This window comes from Xiphophorus maculatus, chromosome 4 (assembly GCF_002775205.1).
Source record: "Xiphophorus maculatus strain JP 163 A chromosome 4, X_maculatus-5.0-male, whole genome shotgun sequence".
In the NCBI taxonomy this organism is placed as follows: domain Eukaryota; kingdom Metazoa; phylum Chordata; class Actinopteri; order Cyprinodontiformes; family Poeciliidae; genus Xiphophorus; species Xiphophorus maculatus.
Genome location: NC_036446.1, coordinates 12,738,917 through 12,759,462, shown reverse-complemented (window position 1 = coordinate 12,759,462; position 20,546 = coordinate 12,738,917). Strand labels below are relative to the sequence as shown.

General features: G+C 36.4%; 1 protein-coding gene across 1 annotated transcript; it reads right to left on the bottom strand.

The window, feature by feature from the left end:
• Positions 1-6,187: 6,187 nt before the first annotated feature.
• On the bottom strand, positions 6,188-19,832 carry LOC102232358 (potassium channel subfamily K member 2-like). Its single transcript, XM_023332377.1, has 9 exons — positions 19,636-19,832; positions 16,104-16,210; positions 15,898-16,010; positions 14,751-14,841; positions 11,808-11,925; positions 11,101-11,261; positions 9,570-9,756; positions 9,344-9,483; positions 6,188-6,691 (listed from the first exon to the last, which is right to left on the bottom strand). Coding segments are annotated over exons 1-9 (1,254 nt in total). The 5' UTR covers positions 19,637-19,832; the 3' UTR covers positions 6,188-6,355.
• Positions 19,833-20,546: the final 714 nt, after the last annotated feature.

Sequence of the window (20,546 nt, the reverse complement as noted above, 5' to 3'; positions counted from 1 at the left end):
GGAGTTTCTTAACTTAAAGCAAATGAAAACATAGTCTAAAAATAATACATAATTTTATACATTTTGAATTTTCTTATTACAATTATTTTATCATTCTTATTTTAATATCAGTATTTTAATCACAAAGCAACCAGACAGTTTTATTGATTTACATATATTAGCATGAGGGGCGTGTAGAGGACCCAAAACTTGTACTCAAGTCAGAGTAGCACCAACTCAACATATTCATAATATTTTTACTCGCATTAAAGTAAAAAGTACCCATCCAAGAAATTACTAAGTAAAAACGTTTTTCTTAAAAAGTACTGAGTAACTGATCAAATTGTCAGTCATTTAATATTTAAAAGTTACATAATCAGACAGGACAAAATATAAAGTTAAGTGAAAATGTTGGTGTTTTAAGGACAAAAATGACAATAATTCATATAAGTAAGAAAAAATAAAATCAGGCAAAAGAAAATCTTTCCAAATTAGTTTATTTCCATTTTTGAAAAACGAAACTTTAACAAAAGCTGCAGGTGTGTGTCCGGTGAATTTTTGGTTAAAACATGTTTGGTTTGAATTCAGTGGGTAGAAAATCCAGAAATGTTACTAAAGTAAGAATAGAAATACTTCAGAATAATTATTAAATAATATTAAATATTTATTATGATGTGATACATGAGTCCAAGCTGTTCTATGGGAGTCTGTTCGGTTTTATTTAAATATCTGCCTTCTTCTGATCCACCTGATTTCGACAGGAAGAGTCAGAATCTTTGCATTTCTTGTTGAATATTAGCGTCTCTGAGGAGGCTGCTTTAAAAACTCACCTGTTGTAATTTTCTCCTGTGTGTGGGACAGCGGGGCACGGTGAGGTTATGGGAACAGACCAGGGGTGGACACAGTCCCACACACCTCTGGACGGACACAGTCATGCTCTGATGTCTCTGGCCGGAGCTGCTAGCGGAAGCTGCAGTGCCAGAACCAACTCTGGCCTGCGACACGGGAAATAAAGAGATGGGACTGCTGAGCTGTGTTTTCACTAGCACTCTGGCTCAAGAGTGTGTGTTTGTCTATCCATGTGTGTGTCCGTCCTTCTGTAGACCTGACAGACCGACTGACTGTCGATCCCCCTGCAGTATGCATGATTTATCCCATTCTTTACCCAGCAACACTGTGTAAGCAGCAGCTCACACAGTCACCAGGCAGGAAGTGCCCACTGATGGCCACGAAGAGGACCGAGGGAAAGAAAGATGGTGGAAACATTTAGTTACTTTCTATCCACTTGATTCAAATCTCACGTACAGCACAGTCAGGGATTTCTCCCATCCACATGGATTCTATCAGTACATTTTCTACCAATCAGCGAACAGCAGGAGAAGCCGTGAAGGAGGATGTCGATTTTCTAGCCAATTTTTACAATTTACTTGTCTGTATTTTAGCAATGGCAGCGGAAGAAGTGAATGAAGCTGCTAAATACCATTAACAGCCATCTTATTGAAATCTGCACTTCTCTCTTTGCAGTGGATCGTTTTATATACAGCACAGGCAATTTCCCTTAAGCTTAAGCTTGTCTAATTGGCGCATAACATACGTCATGTCCAAATGTTGGCGATAGGGTAAGGTTTCAAACTTCAACAGAGTCCAGGCTTCCAGGAAGCAATTGTTTCTCAATAGACATTCTGTAGGAAGCTAAGCGTAGCGAAGGGGCTGGTTTTTAATCAGGCTAGTTAAGGTGAGGATTAGAGTAGTTTTTAAATATATATATAGTTTGTCATGTTTCAGGAGTGGTTTTTTAAGTTAACAGTTTTTTATGTGAAATTTAATTTTTCACTTTTTATGCTTCCATTTGGGTCTCAGCTGCTTCTAAACACAACCAAAGTGCTTATAAGAAACACAAAGAACTTTTTTGGTGTCTGGAAAATGAGCAGTTTCAAAAACTTCCTGATTGTTGAGTCACACTGCTTGTTACCTAGCAACCCTTCTTCCAATCCTAAAACCAAGGAGGGCTGGTAGGAGAGTTTCAACCTTTCCTACTGAATAAATTAACCACTATTTATTTTTAGCTGATTAGTGGAACATCATGACTTTAAAATATTTAACTTTTTCTCAATATTAGAATTGTCTGATTATGCTTTGTTTTGGCTTTTCATTATCTGTAAGCCATCAAAATGACAACAAATAAAGGTTGCCTTGACAACCAGTGGTGTCTCTGAATTGAAGTTAATAGGGATGGAAAACCTTTTGATCCATTTTTGAAGTAGAATGTCTTTTTAAAAGACTTAAATTCTCCAACTTTTCTTCTTCTTGCCTGTGATGTCCAGAGATTTCTTTTCTGACTTTAGTTTTTGACATTTTAATATTGCTTTGTTAAAGTAATAATTTTTATTGATATTTTTTTAATTTCATTTATTAAATGGAAATGTACACAGTCCTACTGAGAGGTGGGGGAGTAGGGAGTTAAAAACCAGTGTGCATGCTTAAATTTACTCATTAAACTTTGGGAAAAGTTTAATTGGATTAACACACTCAGGTCTCTTGACCTTGCGTGGCCGCTTCAGTTCAGAAATATGTTCGTAATCCATCATACTGTATCTGCGTAGCTGTGTTTATTCTGTTCTGTACTTTCTGCTTTTATAACTTTTTGTCACGCATCATAAGACCTTTAGCTACAGTCCTGTCCCACCCATGGGACTGGTCCATCACCCAGGAAGTTTGAACATTAATGGTTTCTCAGTGGAACAGCGGCTGTGAACTCTGTGACACAGAAAGGTCAGCCGCACCTCCATAAATTAGAATATCATTGAGAACTTATTTTATTTTAATAATTCAGTTCATTCAAGCTCTGCACACTTCCTCTAGGTTTCTCTGGGACCTTGATTTCAAAATGAAACTAAAGCTATACCTTTTGTAAAGGGACCTCAGTTAGTTTAACAAAAGTTTTTGGTTCACTTTTAGGTCAGAATTCAGTTAATTCAATGCTTAATACAAAATTAAGCATATCAGAAACTGTCAATCAATAAATTAAGTTAATTTTAATAGCACATTACTGCAACAAGACAGTTCAAAGTGCTTTATATCATCAAAACAAAAATAAAAAGTCATAAAAACAACATATAGTCACCAATAAAAAAGCCAGTAACAAACATTACATTTTGTCAAGTGCCATCATCAAAATCATCAAAACACGTCCAATATCAATGTTTCATTTATCATGGGTCAACAGCAACTCTGAACAGCTGAGTTTTTAGCCTAGATTTAAAGGAAGTCAGTGTTTCAACTGTTTTGAGATTTTCAGGTAGTTTGTTCCAGATTTATGGTGCATAGAAGCTGAATGCTGCTTCTCCATGTTTGGTTCTGGTTCTGGGAATGCAGAGCAGACCAGAACCAGAAGACCTGAGAGGTCTGGAAGGTTGCTATGACAACAGCAGATCTTTAATGTATTGTGGTGCTAAGCCGTTCAGTGATTTATAAACTAACAGTATTTTAAAGTCTATTCTTTGAGCTACAGGGAGCCAGAGTAGGGACTTTAAAACTGGTGTTATGTGCTCTATCTTCCTGGTTTTAGTGAGAATGCGAGCAGCAGCATTCTGGATCAGCCGCAGTTGTTTGATTGATTTGTTGGACAGACCTGTGAAGACGCTGCTGCAGTAATCAACGTGACTGAAGATAAACACATGGATGAGTTTCTCTAGATCTGGCTGAGACAATAGTCCTTTAATCCTGGAAATGTTCTTCAGGTGATGGAAGGCCAACTTTGTAACTGTCTTTATGTGGCTCTGGAGGTTCAGGTCAGAGTCCATCACTACTCCATTACCATTTCTAGTCATTTCAGTTAACAAAAATGTTTTCTGAGTTCCAGTTTTTATTTCATTAGTTATAATTAACTTCAATTACCTTGATCCAGAGGTTTTAATATTATGTATTTTCTAGGTACATAGTGCCATTTTATAGCACAATCAAGTAACTATGTTTACTTCAATTGTAATAAAAATGTTATATATATATATCAAATATTACTTAAAATAAATTTTACTTTCTAATTTAATGCCTTGAAATTAGGCATCTGTCTCTTTAAAAACTCCTGCTCTGAAACTCTGCCTTCAGGAAGTCATTATAACATCACTCCTCTATTAACCCTTTAACAACATTTTTACTAGTGTTGAACTGAGAAGTAGTTTATATAATGAGCTCAGTGGATGCCCAATTCCACCAGATGTTTGCTATTTGCTGCTGGCTAGTCTGAAGGAGCAGAGTGGGGGAATCACAGGGGTGGACAGCTCTGTGAAGTGAAAACCTTGGAAGCGGTGCCAAGTACACTTGGGCGTTTCTCACAGCTGAATGGTTGCCATGGGAGATTCAAGTATTTCTCAAACATGCATGAAAGAATTGAGGCCTGTCCACTGTTGAGTGGAGGACATTTGACACAACTGACAACATGGCAAGTTCAGCCTGTAAGATGCTAAACAAAAAGTGTCCAAAAACTCTTAAATGTTATCATGGGATCTACAGCAGGGTTTTGCTACTGCTGATGTAAAAACCTACACTTCTACAGGCAGAAAAAAACAATATACAAATTTAACTTTCATGGTAGGAAACCTGTGCTAAAATAAAACAGAAAAGACTAAAGTTCGCCAGAGTGAATGTAGATCTGTAGATCTGTAATATCGTGTTTTAGACACGAGTCTAATACGGAAATATCTGGACAGCAGAACACCGAGGACAGCTTTCCAGGGGAAATAAACTCATACTAACTGTAAAGCAGCACAAAGGGAGAAGCATCATGGTTGGCTGAAACGTTGCCTCAGAATACACAACTTTAGTTCATCTCCATTGTCAGTGTCTGACCAGCTGCTGATTTGACAGACTTGCAGATGGTAAAGTGTTTGTTGCTCTACATCATGATAAAGTAACGGTGAGGATACAGATCAAACCACGACAACATACCATTCAGTCAATAAAAACAGTCAAATAAGAAAACAGATTTTAATTATCACAAAGGTTTTTTGTGGTAATAACAAACTATAACAACTCCAATGCAATATGCAGAAGAGAACATGTGCAGAATCAGAGCTGGCCATTAAAATAAGACATTTATAGGAGCTACTGTGTTATACATGCATATTGAATTAAAACATTTTGGTAAAAAAATTAAGCTCAAGCAGTTCAGTTTTATATTTGATGTTGTGCAGGCCTGAAGTTGTAAGTCTTTTGCTTAAAACTGCAAATAGTATCAGGAACTGAATTCAAAGTTGTAAAACTGTGTATTTAACATAATTAATTGTTAGAATACTTGAGAAAGATAGTTTGTGTGTTGAGATATGAGCTTGCTTTGACTAAATCTACAGTCCTAAGAGTCATTTGAGGCGACGTGCAAAAAGCTAGTTCTTCAAGTTAAAGCTCACATGACGTTTTTGTTTTCTAAAAATACAAAGTAACGTGTTTCAGTCACAGAAAGGCACTGTGTGACAAATTCAAGTATTTCCAAATGTTAAACATTGACTGTAGGCCTCAACAGTGGATGATGGCTATCAGGTGAGGTTTGAAAAGTTACACGGTAAAGTAAACAGTAGTATTTGATTTATTTTGCCTGTCAGAGAAAAAAATAGATGATCATTTGTCCAAGTCAATATGTTATTCATACATTTATAAATGTCACAGTTCCAAACTAAATATTTAATTAATGAGCTTACAAACTAAAGATTTAGCTTTTGAATATAAAGTTAGCCAGGAAGCTAAATATTTGGTTTGGAAACTAAGTATTTACTTTTGTAAACATTTAATTTCAAAACTAAATATTTAACTAAATAATTAACTTAGAGTCAACTCTAAATATTTAGTTAAACTATTAAAACTATCAAAATTTGAGATAAATGTTTAATTTGCAAGCTAAATACCAGCTTGTAATAGTTAGCTTTAATTAGCAAGCTATTTAACTAACTTGCTGATTAAATATTTAATTTGGAACTATGGTATTTAAAAATGTATGAATCACATGGTGAAAATATTACTTTAATAAATAAACACCCATTTTTCTCTTTAATAGGCTAGATAAACCAAATATTGATGTATCAATATTCATTAATATAAAATATGATACAACATAACATTTATAAATATGCCATACTTTTTAATATAAATAAATTTAATATTTGTATTATAAATACTACACATTTTATTTAGATTTATTACTTAGTAACTTTACAAACGGCACCTCATAAATGACTGAACCCAAATCAGCAGCTATTTTTTTAAACAGGAGAAAATAGAGATTTGTCTGAAGTGAAATGTTTACTATGAGCTCATCTTCTGTTTGTTCTCTCAGCTCTTTGTTTGACTAAGTTGCCAAAACTCTTAACCCTGGAAGAATCCTCTTCTACTTGAGGTGTTCGATAATCGAGACGTCTCCTCTCTCCAGGTCCAGCCCGTTCACCAGAGAGCCGTTTCTAGTCAGCGGCGTGGTCAGACCCTTTAGCCCGGCCTCCTTGTCGTTCCTCTCCCGTTCGTCGTTGAAATTGATTGACGTGGCCCGACGTGGAAGAGTGAGTTCAGGCGCCGAGCTGAATCCCAGCTCCGTGGACAGTTTGCGTTTGATGGATGCGGCTCGCTGGAACTTGTCGTAGATCTCGACGCTCACGCGGCGACGGGTTTCTTTAAACTCCGCAGAGACGTTGGCGGTCCACTCTGCAGCATGCGCTCGGATCTCTCCGACCTGCGTGGAGACGGACCGAGACAGGACAGTGAGATTCACAGGTTTCAACTCAACGAGATCTGTTTTTCAGGGGGGTTGTTGTTTTGTAAATATTTTTATTGATTTTATAGATTTCCAATATGAAAATATGTCCTCCCATTTACAACCTTTCTGTACTGTCTTATGAAAAAGGTCTTCTGTTTATCCATGCATTCACTCACTGCTGCCACATCATCTGCACAAATAAAAACCCCGTGCACAACTCTGTGTTCACTCTGACTAAAGCAGGAGAGCAAACGCACATTTAGTAGCTACAGGAAATATGTTTCTCACAGCAGGACGTCAGCATGGAAGATCATTAGGAGCAGGAGTAAACATCACCTCAGCTTCAGAGGAAATCCTATGAAACTCATTTAGCCAGTCAAGTATATTCACAAACAGGTTAGGATATACAAAATATATTCATTACTTTATTTGCACAAAATTATTCTTAGATAATGAGCTTTTATTCTGGTCAGTTCTGCCTATTGTGAGCTCCTTTCAGAATGAGTTGTATTAAGAGTCATTCTGTCATTTTAAACCCAAATGAGCTGCTGCTGGCCTCGCCTCCCAACTCAATGTTTGGCTGCACACAGATCCACAATTATAGAACTGTACATCTTTGAAAAGCGCAAGTGGAGCCTCCTGCTCAACCAACAAGAATGCAGGAAGTGGTTTCTGGATGGTAAGTCCACTACAAAACACTTGTCTCTTCCAGCAGCCATTATGCAGCGCATGCTGGAGCTCTGCTTGAGTTCCTAGGTGACAAGCTGGGCTTAGCTTGGGTTGCTAGGTTGACACCGCAGTGCCTGTGGATTGTGACTTAACAATTGGGAGGGTCTTTGAAACGGCTCATTCTCCAGACACCAAACGACATCAACTTATAGCCAAAAAAACGTCTGGGTCTTTTTGCAGCGCTTGGACTGATTTTAGAAGCAGTAGAGACCCAAATGGAAATATAAAAACATCCAAAATGTGAATTTTACTTAATGGGTCCCCTGTAGCTAACAGGAACGGTGGGTCAAGTCGCTGTGCTCGTCTGCCTTGACTCTTCAGAAGATGTTTGTCTGGTGAGGAGCAGGTGAAAGGCTTCCCTCAATCTTCATTTATGCTCAGGAGTGAAATCTAATTATTAAATGGGAACAGCTCCATGTTTCTCAAGAGGGACCTCAGGGTTTTGCTAATGAAGAGCTAAAACCTTCCAGATGTTTCTTCACGCATAAGTCAAATTGATTTCCATAAGATTTGCTATATTTAGCATTGAAGCAGTTCTATAATAGTTTCTTAAACAGGAACATTGCTAAATTACACCCAAATTGTGCATCTGTCCCTGTGGAGAGGATCTTTGTGTTCATGCATTTGGCTGGCAGACAGCAGATTAGATTTGAAAAGAGTCGCATCATTTAAACGAAATTAAGCAGAGGGCAAAAGTTGATGTGGGGATGTGGCACTGTAACACAGACACTTTTATAGTTCATCTGTCACTGCAGAGCAGGAGGTAAACAGACACAGTTACCCAAAAATGTATTAATTCTCCCGAAACGTATTCATATTTTATCATGTTGCAACCTCACTGTAAAACATTTGAGCCACTTTTAAGTGTGTCTACTGTCTTCTGCTCTTTAAGTCAAATAAATTTAGCAAGTTTCAGATTTTGAACCAGATGTGTGAGTTTGTGAAAGATAAACTTACAGCAGTAAGTTGTGTTAACTCTTACGTTAAGAGTTCATAAACTAGAGTTTTTAAATTAGCACTTCAATAAACTGAAAGAAGAAAAAGACAGGAGAGGGAACTATTTCCCAGAATGCTTAGCGGCTTGTTTTTGTATCCTGAGATGGAAGTGCGTTACATTAAGACAACTGTTTACTTTAAAGCGTGAGGATAATGTTGTGTTCACACTAAATGTTTTTGAGCAGAATTCATTGTGATGTTTAATAAAATTAATTATCAGATCTGAAATTTTGTTCATGCAAATTGAAACAAGAATTTCAGTTATTTTAAAGTAAAATAAATAGTTACTTTAACTTCATATTGTGAGTAAAATAATATAGAAATGTGGCTCTTTAACCAGGTGAGGACAGTTTTTTTCTCGCGTATGATTTAAATTGCACTTTAAATTGCATTAAATTCAAACTCACAATTCAATAGTAATGAACTTAAAAAACAATGTTTAGACAACTTGTTTCTTGTTGTTAAATCAACTTTATGAACTTTAATTTCTGAGTCAAAACCAAAACAATTTTCTTGTTGACTTAAGTTACACTTTCAAGGCAGCAGGTGGACTTTTCATTTCCAAGTTAAACCACCTTCAAATGTTTCAGAGTGCTCAGACACAGGCACACTGTGTACTAATCATGTAGCCTCCAAAGACGATCATTCGTATTGAATTTTGTTCAGTAAAATTAGAGAAAAGGAGGATATTTACATGTGCAGGCCACTTTTTAATTTGTAAAATATGTTTTAAAAACATGCATCATTATAGTTCCACTGTGCTGCCCTCCTTTGTGTTAGTCTGTCACCTAAAATAGTAATTAAATCCACTGAATATTGTGTCTGTAATGTCACAAAATGGGGAAATTAAGGTTTATGGGGTTTGAATGCTTTTGCAAGGGTATTTACATAAGAGTTGAATACCTCTTCTTTTGTCCTCCTGGAGATGGCTCTGAGCCAGTCTCCTATCATGCTGAGGATAGCAGCGAAGTAGGCGAGTCCCACCAGAATCCAGAACCAAACCAGCGGTTTGTAATAGTCCAGGTACTCTATGTCTGACCCACCTGGACACAAAGAGACACCGATCAAACCTGCTGTCATGACCCAGAGAAAAAAACAAACAAGTTTACAGAGAGTTTGTCTGATTCACCTGCCACAAAGTCTCCAAACCCGATGGTGGTCAAGGTGATGACCACAAAGTAGAGGGACTCCAGTGCAGACCAGCCCTCGATGTGTTTAAAGATGGCCGCCGGCAGCGCCACAAGCAGCAGGCAGCCGAACAGTACAAACAGCAGCGTGGATATGACTCGGATCTTGGTCTGGCTGATGGCCCAGTGCTGCAGGGGAAATGAACCACAGAGGCTTATTTAGCTTCTCATTATTTACAGGCTGAGATCTGTCACACCACCAGTCATAAGGAGGGAAGTTGTTAAAAAAATACATCCATGTTTGTTCGGTAAGGATATTTAGTTCTGCCCTTGTTTTGTCTCTGTGTTTGATTTTCCTTTGATGGTTAGTCAACCAAACTTGATCATTTTTGTTGGGTGTTTTCATACCCGATAATCTAGTCCGGTAGACTCGTTTTGATTAAGAACCAAAGTTGCAACATTTCTTATATTTTCAGCTAGTGCGGTTCGTTTTCACTCCACACTGTGTCCAATGATACAAACCTTTTGAAAAATCTGTTCACCTAGGAAGACATGAGTGCAACTTCCTTCTTTATCAAATGTAAACAAAATGGAGTAGCGTCAGATTTTAGCAGTTCCGCGTGGCGGATAGTGTGACCCATGTTTTTAGGCCTTGAGTCCTCGACGCGGCCGGTTCGGCTCCTGGACCCGACGATATTTGCCGCATGTCTTCCCCCCTCTCCTTCCCCCTTTCCTGTCAGCCTACTTTCATATAAGGGACACTAGAGCCCACAAAAGACCCCCTGGAGGGGTAAAAAAAATTTCACTTACAAGTAACTTTTTAGTTAGCTATAAGTACTTGTTTTAAGTCAATAATTCCTTCATATTGATTAAAAAAAAGGACTAGTTCCACTGGTAAATTATCCCACTTATAAAATGGGTGGTGGTACTAGACCACAGATGGATTTCTTTTTTTACTCAATATTAAAACAATCTCATATCTTGCTAAAAAGTTACTTCAGAGTTAGTTTTGTCTTATTTCAAGTGTTATAAGATATTTCTGCTAGAAACTAGACAAAAATACTTGGTAAGATTTTGTGTTTTTGCAGTGTGATAACCTCTGGAGATCCAGGATCGGTTCTTTCAGTAAATCAACCTGAGCAACAGAATTTCTGTCTCTTCTTAGAAACAATCTTTACCCAGCAATTAACTCACAAATCAAATTAACAGCATCTGTAGTTAATGACCGTAGAGATACAAGATTAAGACGTACATTTCTTCACATTCAACCTAGATGCTAAATTTACTGCTGTCTCTTTAGAGAATTATGAACTATGTCGTGATCTACAACGAGGCTCAGTCTGCAGGGATTTCTGTCCTTTTAAACAATCATTAACTTCTAAGCCATCGATGCTTTTCCCATCAGTTATCCAGAGGCAGTGATAAAACCTTATTCATAGATTTATAGCACATTGTTTGATACAGTTTTGAACTTTTAACAATATGTTTTGGAAATATGATTTAAGATCTGTCCCCATCTGTTTGCAGACTCACCACAAACATTTTCTCCACCCTGGCGATTCCCTTCCCGAAGATGGTGCCAAGCTGATCACCCACACCTGCCAAGAGGAAACCAAACAACGGTATTCCCAGCAGAGCGTAGATGATACAGAATATTCTCCCTCCTTCGGTGTGGGGAGAGATGTTCCCAAATCCTGCAGAGAGCACAATCAGAAACTGTCCCAGTCTGGCATCACAGGTTCATTTTCAAACATCTTATGTGCATAAGCTGTGACTTAAATGTAAGATTCGACTGCATTGGGGCTTTTCATATGAAACTTTAGTCATTGGTGTCATAATCCTGCAGCTCCTTTAGAGTTTTAGCTTTTTTTTTTTAAATCACACTTTTCTACAACATGAATCCTGATCTGTCTGCTGCGTTCCTTTGTCTTAATTGTTGTGTTTGTTCACTTATGATCGACAACAAACCTCTAAGTTTGCTACATATCAGATGTGAAATAACGACACAGGTGGACTCCATTTGTTTTTTTATGTCAGAATTTAGAGATTGAATGCAAATACACGCCACACTTTTCAGATTTCTGAATGTGTCAATAAATGCACTTTTACATTGGTAACTCACATAAACACACAATAAGATACTTTATTTGTGACTATGACCAATCTAGAAAATGTGGAAAAGTTAGGATCTATAAACTTTAACAAGGCGTCGTCGATGATCAATAAGTTTAATTTCCTACCGATGGTGGTGATGACAGTTCCAGCAAAGAAGAAAGCGGAGCTCAGGTCCCACAGGCTGCTGTGGTTGGTGTAAGTTCCTGCAGGATTCACCCCGGATCGGACAGCAGACACAACTTGCTGGGGAGGAAAGAGGCTTCATCAGACTCCAAAAATAAACTTTGCAACTTTTATTCTGGTGTAAATAATTTGATGTTCGTGTACAGAAGCTGTGGTTGTGTCTGTCTGTTCATAATCATAAAATATGGAAACACTGAGAATGAAGTTTGAGATGAGACAGAAACTGGGAGTGATCGTGAAAACAAATGGTTTGGGATCCACAGCCGAGGTAGAGATGATAACAGAGACGCTTTCTATGACTCAGTTTTTGTTTCTCCACGTCTGAGTCTGGAGCTGTCCCTGGTCCTGAAAGCGCTTTAACTCTGCATGTCAAATCTTCAAAATATATGGATCAATTCAACTAAAGTCTGCTTTTATACCCTGATTTTATGACCAACTTATGTTTAATCTAGAACAACATGTCACATTCTGATCATTTTTCATATTTCAGCTTAGTAATCTACTAAAATCTGCCCCTAAATTCATGAACACAGAAAACCACAACATGGTGAGTCCCAACATTAGGACCATTGTGATTATGATATACCATATATACCATAATTGTGTAGTGGGAGGAAAAAGGCATTTTCAAAAAGGCTCACAGCTGAAAATCTGAAAAGTGTGGCATGCATCTGGTTTATTCCCTAAATAATCAAAGCTTCTGGAGACTCCAAACAACTTGTTGCAGTATTTGTAGGAAAAAGTGTTTCTGCATGCATTTCTTTGATGAAAAGTTAGAATAATCTAGAGCTGGGTGATTAATTTATTTAATTGATTAATCACATTTTCTCTTTAGAGATTTAATTTTTGGTAAATCTGGATTTTCTTTTTCTACCAAAGCACTTCTTGGGTTTCCAGAGTGATGCTAACCCACCAAACAGCTGCCATCTTTACTTTAAATCAGTAAAGTATTTTTTAATTTGAATTTAATTGAATTGACACCCATGTTTTATTCTTCTATTTATTTTGATTTTGAATTCAGGTCAACTCAGAATAAATTATGGAAGTAAAAGCCAACTTTTAAAAACATTTTCTGCCATTTGCAATTTTTTGAAGAAAAAAAATCTATTAAATTCAGAAGTCAAATTTAGCACTGAAAAATAAGTATTTTTTGCTCAGCCCATACAGAAGAATCATACTTATTTTTTGGTTTAACTTCATGCTTAGTCACTATTTTGCCTTGATCTAAAGCAAAAATCCCAATTTCTCCTTTTAAAAAATGAGGGGAAAGTTAACAATTTGTGAATATTATTGCAAATCATATCACTTCCTTTAAATCAATTCTTCCTGTGGAAACATAATGTTGAGTTTTGGTTGCATCAGATTAAAAATATCAAAGTGTGAACAAATGCATTGGATTTATTAATACAATTTCTTCTAAAAGTGTCTCAGGAAGCCAGAGGAGTTTTTTTTTCATTCAGCTAAAAGCAGCTTAAGGTTTGACACTTGGTGGAGGATTGATAACAGCATCGGTTCATTCGATTATGTTGCTACTCTGCCGTGTGTGTGTCACTAATGTAATAAAATTGCTCTTTGTAGCAGGAGGATTATTATTCATGTCATAACTCCAGATGAGTCCGTCAGTGAAATCGATCCAAATCAAGGGAACACAATCAAACAGAGACTCCAGTCCAACTGAACACAAAAGATCAACATTTGAGTCTGATTGTTGCGTGAATGAATGGATTCAGGAAGGAAAGTTGTAGATTATACACAGACAGGCTGGAGATCTAGAAAAGTCAGTAAATTCACTATTGAAGAAGTTAGAAAAACACAGAAATTAGTGGCAGTTGGAGGAAATGTTCCTACTTCATGGTAGTTAACTTTTTTGGACCTTCATGTATCTTTTTTAAAGGCGACTTTTCATGCAAATTTCACATTTTTGTACTTCCATTTGGGTCTCTACTGCTTTTATAAACAGCAAAAGTGCTTAAGAAAAAAAAACACCCAGCTGATTTAATGTGTTTCGGTGTCTGGAAAATTAGCCATTTCAAAACGTCACAAATCAGCAGGAGCTGGCCGTTACCTAGTAACCATGGAAGCCCAGCCCGTTACCTGGCAACCCACGCTAGCTCAAGCACATTTTTCCAGCTGGTTTTCAAGGATTCAAAGATTTCTGCCATACCGCCTCTTCTTGTTTGTCGGACAAAATTTGGACTCAGATTAAGAAATTTAATACACAAATTAAATAAATAAAATAATTTATATGCTATAGATATGTATATCAAAAAAAAATCTGTGTGTGTAAATAATTTTTGAGATGAAGCTGAATTAGGTGCTCTATTCGCTGTACAATGGCCGCTGGAAAAGACAAGTGTTTTGTTGTTGACTTACTATTCAGAAATCACTTGCTGTATTCTTGTTGATTCTGCAGGAGGCTCAACTTCTGCTTTTCTAAGATAAACGGTTGTGTAATTTCACATCTGTTTGCAGCCATTTTCATATGTGAGTGAAAATGTTGAGTTGGGGGTGTGGCCTGCAGCAGCTTATATGGATTTAAAATGACAGAGACCCTAAAACAGCTCAAAACAGGCAAAACTGATCAGAGTAAAAATCTTATCTATGATTGATTTTGTGCAAAACATGTGATGAACATGTTTGTTTAACCTCTCCTAACCTGCTCAAAGAAGCATATCACCTTTAAACCAAATGAGTTTTTCTAATTCCAACAAAATAGCTCAGTGACCTTATAAAATGGTAAAATCAATTTAAAATCTGGAAAACATAAACAATTAAATTCTTTAATATCTTGGTGTGAGGTCATAGTCATCATGGATCACTAAATCACGGTGTCACGACAGGATTTCAGGTGTGTGTTTGTGTGTTTTGGCTCAGTGACGACTCACCTGGACCAGCTCCTCCAGCTGGCTCTGGTTGACGCAGGAGTGCTGGGACAGGAAGTCCAGCTTCTGGGACAGGATGGCCAAACGCTGGGCACTGAAAGAAGGAGAGACGGAGTTTGTTCTTCCTGTTTTGGAAAGAAGACTCTGTTCTGTCGGAAAATGAATGAATAACCAAGTCTTTTCTAGATGGACCAAAGCCAGATTTAGCTCAAGAGAGAATCGCAATTACAATGCAACACCTTGACGACTTTTAAAACATCATAAAACCATAAAGTTCAAACCATTTCATAGCCATGTGATGTGATTGAAGGACAAAAAGTAGTGAAGTGGAAACAAAATGACACAGGATTTAAATACTGCTATTATTTTATTATTATTATTATTACAAATCTGTAGATTTTCTTATCTTGAAATAATTTTGCTTATATAATTTATTTGTATGTTCTTTAGCACAGAATACTGAACATGCATGTGAATACCATAAAATGGCTTTAATTACAAATTTCTGATAGTTATTGAGTTAATATGTAGTATATTTAATTAAATTGAGATAAGGTGCTGAATTAAATAAGTATTCACAGAACAGTAGTTGTAAATTATGTTGTTCTTGTTTATGTATCCATGTGTTTTATCTTATTCTACTGTTTGCTTGTTTTCTATTTGAAATAAATAACTAAATTTAAAAAAATGAAATGAAATATTTCACAATTAAAAATCTGAAAAGTGTGTCACACATTTTCCTTCATCTCACATCCTTCTGGTACCACGAAATAAGAATAAATAAATAAAAACAAGTCACTTTATGGCTAAGTAAAGTCCACCTGTGTGTTTTTTATTCTTATTGAAGCCAGTTATCTGAGAAACAGCCAAACGGCATTTGGTCACTTTGGAGTTCAGGGAAACATGGTGCTGGCAGCATTATGCTGTGGGAATGCTTTCCTTCCATATAAAATGGAAGAAGCTAAAAACCTGTTAGACGCTGCAAAATATTTGAGGTTGTGAAGAATTCCCTCCCTAGACTCCCAAAGCTAAATGCCTTCAAAAACTAAATCATAGAAGTGGTGAGGGTTCTTGATTTGAAGCGGTCCTGAGTTTTTCAGGCTCAGAGATAAAATAATGAAGTAGTAGTGAAATGAAAACAGACGCCCACCTCTCATGGGGCTGCTCCAGCCATCTGAAGACGGCGGCTCCTATCACCAGGTACAGAACCACCAAAAGAAAGATGGCGGTCACCGTCTTCCACTTCATCACTGTGGCCACGACCTGCAACACTTCGGCTGGTCAGTCAGACCTCAGCAACTCGTTAAAATGACTTCAATCTGGATTGTTTTTGCTTCCTTTCGGTTGATTTCTCACCTCACTTTCCTCCCGAGGAGTCAGTGTGATTGGCTTGGTGGAGAAGGAGAGGCGGGGCTTCGTGTTGTGAGTGGCTGATTTTGGGTCCAATAAGTCTGGAGCTGCCACTGTGGAAAAAACTGGATTATTATTTAAATTCTTTACATTTTCCCCCTCATTTTACACCATCCAATTCCTCTCTTATTCACAAATATTGGTTTATTTGCCTTGATAAAATTCATTTATACATATCGACCGTATTGAGTTGACATTGTCTAATTGTTATGTGAATGAATGCGTCCAGGAAGGAAAGTTGTTGATTAAAAATATAAAGATTGGAGTTCAGGAAAAGTCAGTAGTTTCACTACACTGTAAAACAGTGTAGTTTCAAGTTAAACTGAACGTTTTAACTTGAAAATGAAAGTCCACCTGCTGCCTTGACAATGTAACTAAAGTCAACAAGAAAATTGTTTTGGTTTTAACTCAGAAACTAAAGTTCATGAGGTTGTTTTAAAAACAAGAGACAAGTTGTCTAAACATTGTTTTTTAAGTTCATTAATCTTAAATTGTGAGATTTAACTTAATGCTGCAATTTAAACCAAATTATTTCACAATATGCAAGAAAAAAATACTGCCTTCACCTGGTTAGAGAGCCACATTTCTCTATTATTTTATTCACAATATCAAGATAAAATAAAACATCAGAATGAATTCTGTTCAGAAACATTTAGTGTGAACAAGACATTATCCTCAAACTTTAAAATAAACATTTATCTTAATAAAACACAAGAGTCAGATCTCAGGATACAAAACCATGCCGCTAAGCATTCTGGGAAATAGTTCCCACTCCTCTTTTTCTTCTTTCAGTTTTTTGAAGTGTTAACCTAAAAACTCTAATTTATTCAACTCTTAATATAAAGTTAACACAACTTACTGCTGTAAGTTTATCTTTCACAAATTCACACATTCAGGTTCAAAATCTCAACAGTTTTAAAAACACACAGCTGTTTTTGTGGCAGTAAGTTAATGCTAAAAAATGTCCTGTTAACGTCCGCCAACATGAAGAGAGAGGATGCGATTTTGGAAAATCCAGAGTTGCATATTTGAAGAAAAAAAAAAAGACTGAAGCAGAACACTTTCATTTAAACATTATGCCTTTTATGTTATTACTCCCAGAGGTCAGTAGTAACTAGTTACAATTACTTGAGTAACTTTTTGGTAAAAATTTCATTTTTGGAGTATTTTTACTATGTTATGCTTGTTACTTTTGCTTCAGTAACTTTATTAAGATGTATTTTTCCTCTTACTTGAATAAAATCTCTGTATTTTCTGCCCACTGAATGAAGAACGTTTTGTTTTAACCAGACACAGTCACACACTTGCAGGTTTTCTTAAAGTTTTATATGTTTCAGATTGAAAGAAATTAATTTGGAATTTTTTTTATTTTGCCTGCTTTTGTCACATTGCAGTCATGTTATTTATAAGAATTATTTTCGTTTTGGTCTTTAAAATACCAAAATTTCCACACAACTTTACATTTTATCCGTCTGATGATGTCATTTTAAATATTAAATAACTGATGTTTTAATGAGTTACTCAGAACTTGAATCACCTTTTTAATTTTTTGTACTTTTATTTGAGTAATTTATTTCTACTTTTACTTGAGTAAAAATAAATTGTAGTAGTGCGACTCTTACTGGAGTACAATTATTAGATACTCTACACACCTCTGATTACTTATGTACATATTTACCACCAGGTAATCTTTCTTGGTTATCACTAATAGAGAAATTAATAACAAAACTATCAAGTTTCTTGGCTATTTGACTTGTAGCCGATCACATGAAGCGTTTCCTGTTTTAGCCAAGCTAACAGAAGCTTCCTATTGGATAATTACTAAATTAAACAACCCATTTAACTGATGCAATGAGTCTCATTTCTAAAACAACCTTGGCGACAGTCACATCCTGTGGTCCTGGAAAAGATGTCAGTCTGTTTAAGAAAGGTCAAAGGTGAAATCACTGGCATGTCACAGCAGATGCAAGCTGTAATCAAAGCTAAAGGGAGAGTATTACTTTCTACTTTGGGATTCTACAGGGATCCATGCTAGGACTACTTACTGTTCATTGGTAAATTTACAAACACTTTCCTGCGAGAGCACACCAACATGGTTGAGAAATATATATTCATTAAAAAATAATTTCTTTATGCTCTTAGGTCTGTCATGTTAGTACTATTTGTAGCAATGCTCCTACGATTGCATTGATATAGAGTGTGTGAACTTGCACAGCTTATGGTTTAAACTGAACATATTTTTACTAAATATGAAAAAAATCCAGTTTTATTATCTTCAGTGGGAAAAGTTACACTCCAGAAAATTATCTTAGCATTTCACTGATTTAGGTGGAACTTCAGGAGTTTTTATTGTTGCTGAGAATCTGAGCTGGAGAAAATAAATTTTTATTAGCAATACATTTAAATATATATATTTTACTATTATAAGAGGAGTATCATTCTCTTGTTACTAAAAACCTTCTTGTCTTAACTTTGTTTTATGAATTAGTTTAGTTTATCCTTGTTCACATTGTGATCTGGTTTGGACTTGCACTTTTCTTTCAGCTCTTAGTTCTTCAGAAACACTTTCTGCATCTATTTCAAAGGTCAAGGTCGTTTCAAAATGAACTTATATGAGCAAAAGAAAGAAATAGTTCTTATACAACTCATAGTCTTTTAAAGCAGTTTCTCACAAGTAGAGAATAATTTTATGCTGTAGGTTGCAGGTAAGAATTATTCATTTGAGGAATTTTACCAAACGATAATCTCTGAGCTGAAACTGCTTTTCAATAATTTTTTTGGGGTTATTGATATATAAAACAATGTTTTCTAAACTTGGTGTAACATTGAGATACATTTCAGAACTTTGTCTTTATAACTGCCAGTTATTACGATTATATTTACTCTCAAATGGATGCGATGTATTTACCGTTTGAGCTGTCTACTTCATCACTTTAACCTATCAGCTATTTTTTGTCCTGTCGTGCATTTTAATATGCTAAATAAACCTAAATGCACTGGATTAATCGTAACATTTAGTATGAACATGGTATAAAATATAACAGGTATTTGAGCTTCTTTAGAATAAAATTTAAAGACTCTTTTATATTCTGGGAAAACCCTTTAAAGTTTTTGCATTTGTGTTCACGTTAAAAAAAACAAAAACAAACTGATACCTTCCAGATTGGTTGGTTAAAAAAAGATAAAATATTGTATTTGCTGAAATGTATTACTTTTGACTTTTTTATGCTAATAAACAAATCACATTTAAAAACTTACCTGACTTAGGAAATAAATGACTCAAATATATTTTTTCTATACTTAAATTGTTAAAGAAACCCGCAGCACTAAGTTATCCTCTAAAAATGTTTATGTAAAGTTTCAGGTGAGCGTTTTGAGGTGAAACAACGTTTCTAACTGAACGCACCACTTCACGTCAATATAAAATGTTTCCTGGAGCTCAAACCCTCAGTCAGGATAAAATAAAATCCCCACTCACTTGTCGTGGTTGGCTATCCGATGCCCTCCGCTCTCCTCTTCTCCTCACCAGAAGCTTTCAATGCGTTGCGGGGAATCTTTCCTCCGCTGCGTGTCTCCTCTGCGCGGTGCTGAGGAGGGCGGACGGACCGGCGCTCCGTCTTCCCTCTGCTTCCCTTCGTGGCTGTCAGCGCTGATAGGACACTGGTCGGTGCTGTTTGGGGTATTTTTCAGTAGACAGTTTCTCGGGTCTCTCTGTCTCTTGTGGTTTCTGCCAGCTCTCCAGTTGGAGACGCGCTCCGTGTGCGCTCAGGGTTTTGAGCGCACCGGTGACTTGTTACCGAGAGGAGGAGGAAGAGGAGAGGAGGTCCGCGGTATGGAGAGGTGGTCCCCAAACGTGGACAGGCCCTCAACACCCATTAGTTTCTGACCGTGGAGCAAAAAGTGTGTATGAACTATAGGGGCGCCGTCTTAGAGGGGGCGCCAAAATTATTTCTGTTTGTGCCAGAGGGCTAGGACTAGGTGGGTAGAGTAACCAAATATTGTACTCAAGAGTAGCACTACTTCAACACATTTTCACTCAAGTAGCCATCCAAGAAATTACTCAAGTAGAAAAAGTACTTTATCTACTCAAGTACTCAGTAACTGATCAAATTATCAATCATTTAATATTTATAAAATACATAATCAGACAGACCAAAATATAAAATTAAGTGGAAATTTTTGGAATTTTAAGGATAAAAATGACAATAAGTTATATAAGTAACAAAAAATAAAATCAGCCAAAATAATTGTTTTCCAAATCAATTTCTTTCAATATAAAACTTTAACAAAAACTGCAGGTGTGTGTCTGAGTCTGGTAAAGTTTAGGTTACTTTAAACATCAGATATAATTTGTCAACATCAAAACAAGAGTGTATTTAGTGTACATAG